Source organism: Argentina silus (assembly GCF_951799395.1).
Source record: "Argentina silus genome assembly, chromosome: 13".
NCBI classification, from domain to species: Eukaryota; Metazoa; Chordata; class Actinopteri; order Argentiniformes; family Argentinidae; genus Argentina; species Argentina silus.
The window spans coordinates 12,472,722-12,485,731 of NC_139667.1; the positions used below are offsets into that span (position 1 = coordinate 12,472,722).

Here is a 13,010-nt window from a genome sequence, read left to right on the forward strand (position 1 = left end):
GTCTGATACAAAATTAAATTAAATACAAATTCTCCTAATTTGTTGTGAATGGGAAATGTTATGTTCGATTAAGAAAATATAGTGATGAAGAAGAAAGACAATTGTGTTCTGTCATATTGTGTGTGTATATTGTCTATGTCTGAAATAATGCATATTTGTATGTAAATATGCTTGTAAGGATCAATGTACTGTTATCAATGTACTGTAATAATATCTATTGCTGTCATAAATAAAGCGTCAAACAAAATGTAAGCAAATCAACTCGCCCAGAGTTTATGAAATATGTGGTCTATTTCTAACTTAACATAATATGCTGTCATTCAACAATATTATGTTGTTTACATAATATTATATTATGTAAATCAATTTAGCGGGTCGTCACACTATGATGGACTGATTACATTCAACAACTAAATGTGTTATTCATAATTATTTCAAGTAGGCTATCTCAAAGAGAATTGGTAGGCTTAGGCTGATATACGATTGCTCATTTATTTATCGGTGGGGCGTCATAAAATGTGTGGTAGGCTATCCTCCAGGGCTTTGGATCCCTTGAATTAAATGTGGAAACGTCCGTATTTGACACATAACAGCAGCTTAACAGGCAGTCAAATGAGTAAAAACTTATTTGGCATATTAATGATATTTCAAACGTTTAACTTCTATACACCATAAGAATTGTTAATGTAAATAAATATTACTGTCCCATACATTTACGCTATTTTCTATTGGAAAATATGGATTCGATCACAAGAAGTAGCCACGGACTCATTTTTTTTTCATTTGACAAGAGTCCCAGTATCACCTGGGAGGGGCGTGAGATCACACCTTTACCTTTGAGTGGGTGTGTTTCCAAAGACCGAACTGTGTCGGTGAGGCACAGTCAGAAAGCCACTACGTGTGTACACGATAAGCATCGACATGGTCAAGGCAGGTGGACGGGGCGACTTTGAATGGGTCTACAATGATCAACCTCACACTTCAAGAAGGAAAGAAATACTAGGTAACGTATCTTCAGGCCTACATGGGAAAGGAACAAGTGTTTCTCTGTAAAGTGAATTTGACTTACCTAACATAGTTGATGTTTCTTGCTTATCTTATGTTCTTATCAATACTTTTTTTTTAGATCGTATCCGGTTTAACCTGTTTACAAGTTTCCCCTGTTAGCAGCAGCCTTCACATGATGAAGATGATTTATGCTAGATATACATTTCCACTCCAGAGTGATTACAGTACAGGCAGGATATTGTAAATAAAAATCTGGGACCCATAGAAGTACATATAATTCCTATCCTGTGATTGATAAATTATATTGTAAAATAACTAAAATAATGTATATGAAATAAATAATATATAGTAAAATAATAATAATAATAATACTACAGAAATCAAAGTTGAGGATTATCAGCTGATAGATTTCCCATTTAAAATTCTGAATGGTCATAAACTGGTTGGCACTCAGAGGGGTGGGTTCACTCCCTCATATGTAAGATGATTCCCTGCCAAGCATGTTTCTCTGACATATAGTACAATGACAACATGTAGATTGCAGGTGCATCTGACAAAGCCTCTTGGCTTGCTAGGTAACAACACACAATCTCTGGCTCTTAATGGCAAACACAGATACAAAAGACAGCATGACAGCCACATTCACAGCCACCAGTCGAGGTGAGGGGGGACCTCATTTCAGGCTCAACATTACTTTTTCTTAGCCTCTCCTTTAAGTTACACATTCATTTAAAGCATTTATTTTGCTAAATGAATGTCATATTTGATTCTTTCTAGATGGACATACAGCCTTTCATGCTGGTGGAAGACGGTTGTTACAGCACTCTTCATGGAGTGACACTGTTGTTTGTTTGACGTGAAAGAAACTTGTAGATGCATGTAATGGCCTATAATGGCCGCCCGCCTGAATTATTAAAAACGCTTTTGTTTTTATGATCTCCTGGCTGTGTTGTGTTGACGACTGAGGAAGAGACATTGCCTCACAACAAGAGGTGTGACTGCCTATGGTTGTGGTGTCTTAACCATGGTGCTTTGAGATTATCACATCATTACTATAGCAACACTTAATGATGCTCAGTTGTCAGGTGAGGTGGGGTGAGTGGCGAAGGTTTCATGCAGCTGAAAGAAGTGTATTGTTTATTTGTTGAGTTCTCATTTGGGTATTCATAGAGGTTGAATTTCAGGGTCTCAGTAGTGCCCTTATCAAATCCAGGGCAAGTCTTTGGAGTCAATGGAAATGTATGATGATGGGTGGAACTGCCCTGCTGATGGTTGCCAATCATTGACTTGCGTCAGTAAATGGAAGGTCTCAGTTCCTCCACAGCGATATTCAGTCATAGTTTGTTATCGCCTCAGAAGTTTGACTCATCATTCCATTCTAATCCAATGTCTATGTTGGTTCTACTATTGCATTCAACAGTGTAGTAAGAGAACAGAGTTATTACTAACCCCTTGATGTTATGAATGTCAATATTAGTGGAGGCTGGTGGAGGTAGAATTTGGAGGACGGGCTCATATCACACGTGTTTGATACCATTCCTCATTCCATGCCATGCATTACAATGAGCCCGTCCTTCAATTTCTACCTCCACCAGCCTCCTCTGGTCTGTATGCTCTAACTGACTGTGAGGGTATATTGCAGGCTGAAATTGCAAACACACCATTATATTAAATGGTGTGTTTGCATTTCAAGCAAGGGTGGTCACTGAAAGGGATCCGGGTAGATGGGTTTCTTTTATGACGTCTGGTTACTGATTAATATCTGTGACTAGCAGGTAGGTCAAGAGCTCTATAACAAACTCAGGACATACTCAAACAGGGATGTGTACACATTTGAAAGACTTGAATGTGAAATTGAAAGAAATCAGTGCCACAATTATGTGTAGAAATCTCTCAGATCACTGTGGTTAGCTTGATTGGCATATTAGTAATTAGCAACAATTAGCATTGTTGAATGAATGAAGTAGCTATTCAATCTCTGGATTTCAAAAAGGGAACCTGGATCTGTTAGAGCTGAATGTTGAGGGTACCATGCATTGATTGGGCACCACCAAGGCACGGACAGTTGCAGGGGAGGCTGGTGGAGGTAGAAATTGGAGGACGGGCTCATTGTAATGCATTGAATGGAATTAGGAATGGTATGAAACCACTTGTGTTTGATACCATTCCTAATTCCGTTCCATGCATTACAATGAGCCTGTCCTCCAATTTCTACCTCCACCAGCTTCCCCTAGTCAGTTGGCAGATCAATAGAATTGAACATGCAAATTGCTTAAATTGTCTCAGAAAGAAGATAATGGTAGAAGTTTGAACTGATCGTTACTGGCTACAGGCCTATGTCTTACAGTGTTATCATCTAGAAGTAAATATTGCAATCTGTTGACTCAATGAAGCTGACAAACAGCCCATTCTGTGAATATGCAGTGTTGATCATGCATGGAGGGAACATATACCTGGTAATCACCTGCAATTACTACAGCTTTCATCAGTACAATCTAGTGTTCTTTCCAGTTTGCAGATAGAATGCAAAGTAGATGCAAACCAAGTGGCTAGACACATTTGCATTAACTCCTAGGCTATACCCAGGTGAGGCTGGTGGAGGTCAAAATTGGAAGACGGGCTCTCATTCCATTCATTACACAGAGCCCGTCCTATGATTTCTACCTCCACCATCCCCCCATTGGGCTATACTCAGGTGAACACTTGTCTATGGATGGTTGAATTTGAATAACTGGCTATTCATCTCTCTCATAGAATGGATGACTTCTTCCCTCTCACTGAAATTACAAAACAAATAAGAGCGTTTGCCATTTGCTCACCATTATATTTCAATGGGACAGTAGACATATGTGAACTAAACATGACTGTTTTTTTTTTTATAAGAGAATGAAAAGTTCTTCTGAAAGGTTCCCCAGGTGGTCCTTTTTGATTGGTTATTCAGTGGCAAGTCAAGGCCCACAACACAACAACACATTTGCCAATTAAAAATACTATTGTCAAGAGGGCTTTCACCCTGGGATGGCATATTTAACACTGCTAGTGCTACCATATTGTAATATATTCTATTATATTGCAGTGTATGTTATGTAAGACTGCATGCAAATAGCCAGTCCTTATTCACATTCAGTAAGTGTATCATATATTTCAAACTATTAACTGTGTAATTTAATTTGTGTACTGCCAATATCCATGTAAAAAAAAGAAAACATATCAATCTCCAAGTCCCATATGTGCTGTGCCATTGAATGAGCTCAAGTTGAATCTACCTATTCTGTAACTCTGTCTCCCCAGCCAAGTACCCTGAGATCAAGTCCTTGATGAGGCCAGACCCCCAGCTGAAGTGGGTGGTGTCAGGGATGGTTCTGACCCAGCTGCTAGCCTGCTACCTGGTCCACGACCTCCCCTGGAAGTGGGTGTTCTTCTGGGCCTACGGCTTTGGTGGCTGCATCAACCACTCACTGACTCTAGCCATCCACGACATCTCACACAATGTGGCCTTCGGTAACAAGCTGGCGCGCCTGAACCGATTGTTCGCTATGTGGGCTAACCTGCCTATCGGCTTGCCCTATTCGGCCTCATTCAAGAAATACCACATCGACCACCATCGTTACCTGGGTGGGGACGGGCTGGACGTGGACATCCCCACTGACGTGGAGGGCTGGTTCTTCTGCACACCGCTGCGTAAAGTCGTCTGGCTCTTCCTCCAGCCTTTCTTCTACGCACTGCGCCCCCTGCTGGTCAACCCTAAGCCTGTCTCCAGGCTGGAGATGTTGAATGCAGCGGTGCAGTTTGCTGTGGACCTCCTGATCTTCTACCTGTGGGGCCTGAAGTCAATCGTTTACCTCATTGCCGGGTCTATCTTGTGCATGGGCCTGCATCCCATCTCTGGACACTTCATAGCAGAGCACTATATGTTCCTAAAGGGTCACGAGACCTACTCCTACTACGGACCACTCAACAGGATCACCTTCAATGTAGGCTATCACATGGAGCACCATGACTTCCCCAGCATACCCGGCAGCAAACTACCTCAGGTGAGTGGACTGTCTGCACTAGGGGAGGCTGGTGGAGGTAGAAATCGGAGAACGGGCTCATTGTAATACATGGTATGGAATGAGAAATGGTATCAAACACACATAATCTCTGTCTAAACAGTGTAACCAATGGCATTCATAACAAATGTCACAGAGAGCGGCTTCAAATGCAAATATTGATCAAATGAGAGGACAGGATTTGTAACTTATTAACTATTGGTGTAACCACCCGAGAATGACAAATCCTGTATTCATCTTACACATCCCTGAAGTGCAATAACCTTTACAAACATCCACTTGAATGCAAACTACCCAGAGCATGTTTCTCTTTGTCCTCAAAATCTAGAAACAATGTGCACTAGTGAAACATTATCGAGGGCATAGGATCATAAATATCTCCTGTTCTACTAACTTACCTCACATAAAAGACAGTTACCAAATCTAGCTTAAATTTTGCAGTGAGTTGTTGAAATTGTTGGTGCCAACTGACCTTTGCCCTTATCTCTGTTTCAGGTGAAGAAGATCGCAGCAGAGTACTACGATTCACTGCCACAGCACACTTCCTGGATCAGGGTATTGTGGGACTTTGTGTTCGATGACAGTATAGGTCCCTACACCAGAATCAAACGAGAATATAAGCTTGTAAAACAGGATTAAATCTCACGACAGAATATCCCCTCACCTCCCCAAACTATTACTAGTGACTAGGTTCAGATTGTTGAAGGCTCTGTTACCTATGAAAAGCTATAGTTATAAAAGACATCTTTGAAGGAGAGAAAAACAGACAACCTAGACACTCCAGACAACAAATTAGCCCACTACTCCAATCAATATTTATTCCTTATCTATGAAATGGGTGTGTACAACCGTGCTGAGATAAAATGAGCATTGAAACTTACCTAGCGGTGAGTAGAGCCTTTTTCTTCAGTGACGCTGCCTACTATCTGCAGCTCCGCAGACATAAGAGTTTCATCATTGTTTCACAACATCATACTTCAAGGGGGATGTCAATAGTTCGAAATCAGTTTTCTAGCAATCATGCATATGTCTATTTTCCAGTGGTAACAACGTTTCAAATGTGTCATTTAATGGGGGGGTTTTCTGACACCAAAACACTGTAATTACATGTGATATGCTTCTGTGTGTGAATGTATGGTAGCTATGTAATTAACAGATGTTTATAAGAAATTATTATTTAAAGATTAAAAGTACAGTGTGCACAGTACAACATTGAAGGTGCAATGTAATGTCGTTTTTTGATAAACAGGAAATGGTTTTCTAACAATTGTCTTTTGTCTGAATATAGTGTGTTTTTCTGATCTGAGGGAACCGTTTTCTCTTTATATCCCATCTTCACACTTACACCTACCTACTTTATGGTGCAGTAAATGGAAAGGGAGCTTGAGATGATAAATTAAAGAAAGAAACACACCAGTCCGGGCTCTGGACAGCACACAGGTATATTGTTTTGTTTGAATTAATTTACTTTCAGTTTGTTTTTATTTCATCAGAACTTAGTCAGAGTGAATATAATGCAACAACCAATATTCAACCAAACCTTTCCTGCAAATAAACATATTCTTGTCATCACAAAGATTTTTTTTTGCACTGATGTTGCGAGAGCAACTGGTTCTATTTTCACATCCAAATTCAAGTTCAACCTTAAAATAGGAAAAGGGGGGTATTCATAAAAACTAACCACCATGGTAAACTTACCACCATTTTTACACCAATTTAAAACAAAAACGGAGAGATAGGATTCATGCATGCTTCATATTCAGGAAGTCAACAAAGCATAAAGGCTACATACAGTACAGTATAGTCACTACATTGTTTTCTATCTTGGAAAAACCAGGTGGTAAATTTACAGTTCAAGGTAAGTTTTATGGATGATCCCCAAATCCCAGTCTCTTTTACATCTGTACAGGAAAAGAGATAAAAAGCTTTTTTTAAAAGTTCAGTTGAGGTCAGGTGACTGAAGCACGATATGTGCCCATAATGTGCTTATACACCTAAAGGAAAACGTAAGATTTACGTTGTAAATAATATAAAATATAAAAAGGCTGAAGTACTGTTAAATGGTGTGCAAGTTTTCCCCCCCTCTTTAATAATATCAATAATAATAAAATAATCATCATCGTCACAGTTTTTAAATAATAAAACAGTAAAAACTTAGAAAACAAAAATATTTTCTTTAAGACTTTGAACAGACTGAGAGCAGCAAACTGCACACTGGGCCAAGTCTCCAAACGCACAGAGAGGAACACATTGAAAACTCAGTGTGAATGTCTGTCCATCCTTCCATCCAGCCAAACTTCCTTTGTTCATTTTATAATCCTTCTCTCTCTCTGTCTCCTTCTCTACTTCCCTCCCTCCCTCCTTCTACCCTTCTTCCTTTCTTCCTTCTCTTCCGCTCTCCCCCTTGCTCTTCTCCGCAGATCCAATGTTGGCACAACGTCCCTGCAACCTCATGGCAATGTTTTCATAGTGTCTCAGAAACGTTGAGAGAACATTCCTTCCCCTCCCAGCTCTGCGTGTCTTCCCATCCCCCGTCCTTCTGCGCGTCCGACTCCCACTGCCTCCTCATAGTTCACAGAGATTATGACGGGTTGATTCTACCAATTTCTTGTCTAATGGCTGAGAGAGGGAAGAAAAATTAGAAAATGGATTGTTATCATATTGCAATATTATCAACACAGACTCTGCAGTGTGCTTCAATATCTACACCTGCCTAGCATATAGAATGAAACAACATATTCTTTATCCGTGGAGGCTGGTGGAGATAGAAATCAGAGGACGGGCTCATCGTAATGCACGGAACAAAATGGTATGGAATGGTATCAACAAAGACACATGTTTGATACCGTTCCCCATTCCATTCCATGCATTACAATGACCCCATCCTCCGATTTCTCCCTCCACCAGCCTCTCCTGTTCTATAGTAATGCAATATACATAGCACGCTTAGTGTGGACATTGAAACACAGCGTGTGCGTGAGAAGCTAGGTAGCGGATGATAGGCTGTACAGAAGGGTATTGTCCCCATGCTACTCTCTATGTCAACAGCGAGGGGATTAGTATGAATAAGTAAAGAGGATGGATTGTATGCCTACAGAAGTATTGTTTGAGGATAGAAGTGATTAGGATTCCTGGCAACAGGAAAACGTCAAACGTTGCTTGACAACAATAATTGCATCGCAGCAAGAGTGTGAGACTCTCTTCTCTATCCAACACGTTACAATAAGCCATTGAAATGCATCGAAAAATGCTTTACAGATGCTTATGCCTCTTCACGTTATACTGTTGGACTATACATCTATCAATAATACAGTATGTACATTTATTATACAATTTATATAACGCTTATTCATGAATGTTATCACACAGATTTGCCTGATTATTTAGCCTGCCATATAGACATATAGAACTTGATAGAGGACTATAGAACATATAGAATTTGATATAGAACTATAGAACATATAGAACTATAGAACTTGATATAGAACTACAGAACTATAGAACTTGATATAGAACTATAGAACATATAGAACTATAGAACTTGATATAGAACTATAGAACATATAGAACTATAGAACTTGATATAGAACTATAGAACATATAGAACTATAGAACTTGATATAGAACTATAGAACATATAGAACTATAGAACTTGATATAGAACTATAGAACATATAGAACTTGATTTAGTACTATAGAACATATAGAACTTGATACTACTACACTACTTGATGTAGAGACATATAGAACTTGGCTGAATACAGAAAATGAATCCAGGAAGACCTTGAATGTGTGGGTGAGTTTCTCCCTGATGCTGTGCTGCCTGTGAAGACTGTATGATTCATAGTGAAGGAATCCATGATGATGCTCTGCTTCACCTACCATTGATGATCTCATCCTTCACCTTCTGCAGTTCACGTACCACTTCATCCAAGATCTCCTGTTGGAAAAACAACACCAAATACATGTTAGAAAGTGGGTTTTTTTATATTTATGTAGGCAACTATGTATCTCTTTTTGAGGATTTATTGCTATCATCAATTGCATGCTGTTTTATAAGCCCATATATGACTGGGCACCAGCAGAAAGTGCAATGACACACAAATAAATAAGAATCAATCAATCAATGATATAACAGTGTTGAAATGAGATTTGAGATCAGTACCTGCTTCATCCTGTCAAAGTCTATTGTTTCTCCATCACTGGTGCTGCCCACGGGTCTCACTCTGCAACACAACAACACCAGGACGTGGTAATTGGATATGTTCTGCTGGAAGAGCTGTCAGTGTTTCTACAGATAACAAAGAATGGGGCACTACGAGTATTTGCAGGGGAGGCTGGGGGAGGTAGAAATCGGAGGAGGGGCTCCTTGTAATGCATGGAATGGAATATGGAATGGTATCAAAAATGTGTTTGATACCCTTCCTCATTCCATCCCATGCATTACAAGAAGCCCGTCCTCCGATTTCTACCTCCACCAGCCTCTCCCGAGTATGTGGGTCAGTAATAGAAGTGTAGCCTAAACACACTGATATTCAGGGAAATGAAACAAAGTGAAAAGGAGCTACAAAGGATTACAAACGATTCACTGCACTGACTATAACCACCAACAGAGATCATCAGGGGAGGGTTATTGTATTGTAAACATCTTGTTGCTCCTAGTATCCTGTTCCTCTGTTTATGCCTCCAGTGTTTCCTCTACTATTCAATAGGCAACCTGCCTGGATCTGTTCATGTCCCGCCTAAAACATTGTCTTACATGGAAATCGTTGGCCATGGCAACCCTTGATGGTAATTTATGGGTCTCTTCACCCCGCTCTGGGAAAAATGCTGGTTTATGAGTCGTTAAACCAGTATGTCTGTTGCAGTATCGCAGACTCGTTCAATGTAAGCAAACAGAACCTGGGTTTCTCTTTTCAACCACAGATGACTACATTAGTCATGATACAGTTCGGCTTATCGGCTTATCTTATTTGCTGAATGAATGACCATTGCTATTGGTGGAACAGGATCACCAATGACAACCGTGTGGCCTGACCACTCTGAGGTCACTGGACGGGTAGTAAACATTTTACAACCCGGACAGCGTGAATCAGAACGGCGGTGGGATGTTTACATGAGGAAGGTCCACACACAGGTTTCCCACAGGCAAAACAAGCAAGATTTCTACCTCCACCAGCCTCCCCTGGTACCACTAGATCTTTAAAAACCTTTATTGTGAGCCTGCATTCAGGAAGATGATGTCACTAACCTGGACACCAGGGACGACTTGTCAGCAGAGTTGGCTCGATCCCATGGCTTCTTCACCCCGTCTATGGAGGGAGAGAGAGAGAGAGAGTCACTGTTAGAAGAGACAACTATGAAAGCCTCTTCTTTTAAAAGGAAGCCTACAAACAGGTGGCCTATGGGAAGGCGAGACAACAACTCAGTTCCCACCTGTGGAGTTCTGCTGGCCTGATCCTCTGGTGCTGGGATCCTCCTGCAGAGGGAAAGGGATAGGGATGATCAATATAGGGATGATCATTATAGGGATGATCAATACAGTATATCTGTGATACAATCATCTGCCCACTGATAGGATGTAATTTCTGAGGTGCATTATCTATTATTCAACGGCAGATATGAAAAATAAATGATAAAGATATGAAATCAATCAGAATGGGGGGCCGTACTTCCTCAGGCTTCTCCGAGGCTTTCCGTCGGCGGGCCAGGATGGCGTTCATCTCCTGCATCAGACCCTCGCCACCGCTTCCTCCGCTGCCGGCGCTGCTCCCGCTCGACCGGTTGGCGTCGTTCTTGGCTCCGCCCCCCGTCCCTGGAGGACTGTTCTCATCCTGAGGTCACATGACATGGGCGCCCTATAAGTTTCATTACGTTCCCCTCTAGAGACCAATGACACTGACAGGACTGAGCCCGTCCTCCGATTTCTACCTCCACCAGCCTCCCCTCATACATACATAGATACAGACACTACAACGTCAGAGTCTCAGTATCGTAGACAGTAACGACTGACCCTTGCTACTTTGCGTAGTTTGGCTCCAGCCAGCGCGGCAGCCAGTCCCGAGGGCTGCGGCTCCTTCCCTGCCCACCCCGGTCCTCCTGGCCCCGCACCAGCAGGCAGCGGAGGGGGCATGGGTGGGGGCACCGTGGCTGGAGGTGGGGGTCCCGGTGGGGGAGGACCCGGTGGAGGAGGGGGGGCTGGGGGTCCTGCCATGGGTGCCGGAGCAGGGGGCGGCATCGGGGGGGCCACGGAGATGCCCAAGGAGGAGGGGCCCGAGGAGGGGTGGCCGGCTGGGACAGGGGGACCTGGGAGGGGAGGGGGGACATCAGAGGTTTACATCATGGCTCACCTGACGGACATGTGAAGGACCAGAAGGCTTTTTATGCATGTACTACATATCCTGCATATATGGAGTATTGTATATAGTACTGCATATGTACTACATATCCTAGATAGGTACTGTATATCCTTCTATCCACATCAACCAGATGCATGTTGTGTGTGAGGCGTGGTCCTCCCCTCCACACACACACATACACACACACACACACACACACACACACACACACACACACACACACACACACACACACACACACACACAGGCACACACACACATCCAAGTGGGAACACACGCCGCTGGTCCAGATCCTTGTCCAGCTCAGCGACCTCCAGTCATACTTACTGCTGTTAGTTGCGATTGGCTGAAACACGGGGGAGGGGAGCATCTTTGGCGACACCCCCTCAGACTGGCCTATGAGAGCAGGGGGCGAGGAGGAGGAGCCTGTGTTGCCGTACGTGGGCGTGGCCTGGTACATCTGCTGTGGGTGGAAGGTGGAGGGGTACTGGGGCTGGTGGGGCTGCGGGGGGGTGGGGCCCTGCTGGGCAGCCTGGCCAATCAGGGGAGGCAAGGGGACGGCCTCGCAGAACTGGCTCTCGCGGTACTGATGTTGGTGGTGATGAGGGGGGGCATAGTAGTCTTCCTGTTGGCCATTGGCGTGGGGGTGGGGCTGGGGGTAGGACTGGGGGTGTTGCTGGGGGTGGGGTGCCCCGGAGACGTCCAGGGGGTGGGGCTTGACCCTGCTGGTGAGGGGCGGCAGGGGGAGGGCCACGGGGAGGACGGGCTGGGGGGGGCACGCCTGCTTGACAGGCATGGCCATCATCATGGGGGGCGAGGAGGAGGGCATGGCGGCGTACATGTGGGAGGAGGACCAGGTGCCGTGTTTGGGGGGCAGCGCGGGCTCCTGTTGGTGGGGGTGGGGCTGGCGGGCAGCCGTGGGGGGGGACAGGGGGATCTGACGGACCTGGCGGCTCTGGGGGGCGCCCACCCCCGGCTGTACGGGGGAGAAGGCGGAGGCCATGGAGGTGGAGAGCTGGGAGGAGAGCTGGGCCTCGGAGGCCCGCCCACCAGCCTCCTTCTCCTGGGACGAGGAAGAGGAGGAGGAGGAAGGGGATGAGGAGGCCACGCGGGCGTAGGAGGGGGGCAGTGTGCTTGCGCGGTAGTGTCTATACTCAGGGGGGGTGTTCGAGTGAGTGGGAGGGGGCGACACTTTATACTGGAGGGAGGAAACCACTGTGGGACAGACACACAGAGGAGGAAGGAGGTGGGGGGAAAACAAACAAACAAGCAACGAACGAACGAAGGAAAAAAAAGAAAAAAAGAAAGAGAAAAAAGTGAGAATAATGAAAAGCAAAGCAAGCAAAGATGAGAAATCGGAAATCAGAAACTGATTAGAAAATATCAGTTTTTTTTTGTTTTTTTTAAATCAACGGATAGCATATCAAACAGAAAAGAAGCAGCAGCAGTAGAAGAAGAAGCAAAAGCAGCAGCAGAATGCAACATGGCCGAGCGTTCAGGATGCATGTGGCATTCATTTCGACTCCCAGCGGACAGGAGGCAGTGGCCCGCTGCTGCCAGCGACTCTCTATGGCACTGGGGAGCGTTTATG

General features: G+C 43.8%; 2 protein-coding genes across 2 annotated transcripts in view; one reads left to right on the forward strand and one right to left on the reverse strand.

Annotated features, from left to right (window-relative positions):
- The first annotated feature begins 865 nt into the window (after positions 1 to 865).
- Positions 866 to 5,707, forward strand: degs2 (delta(4)-desaturase, sphingolipid 2). The gene is made up of 3 exons (XM_083683578.1): positions 866 to 1,003; positions 4,300 to 5,042; positions 5,556 to 5,707. The coding sequence occupies exons 1-3, from the start codon at positions 922 to 924 to the stop codon at positions 5,697 to 5,699; spliced, it is 969 nt and encodes a 322-aa protein (XP_083539704.1). The 5' UTR covers positions 866 to 921; the 3' UTR covers positions 5,700 to 5,707.
- A 1,834-nt stretch (positions 5,708 to 7,541) lies between these two features.
- evla (Enah/Vasp-like a) overlaps positions 7,542 to 13,010 on the reverse strand; it is a 32,786-nt gene continuing 27,317 nt past the window's right edge. The window contains exons 6-12 of the mRNA XM_083683577.1: positions 11,074 to 11,366; positions 10,733 to 10,894; positions 10,497 to 10,539; positions 10,312 to 10,372; positions 9,226 to 9,286; positions 8,943 to 9,000; positions 7,542 to 7,679 (exon numbers count right to left, since the gene is read on the reverse strand). Of these exons, the coding sequence (XP_083539703.1) occupies positions 7,642 to 7,679; positions 8,943 to 9,000; positions 9,226 to 9,286; positions 10,312 to 10,372; positions 10,497 to 10,539; positions 10,733 to 10,894; positions 11,074 to 11,366 (716 nt within the window). The 3' untranslated portion in view covers positions 7,542 to 7,641. The remainder of the gene's footprint in view (positions 7,680 to 8,942; positions 9,001 to 9,225; positions 9,287 to 10,311; positions 10,373 to 10,496; positions 10,540 to 10,732; positions 10,895 to 11,073; positions 11,367 to 13,010) is intronic.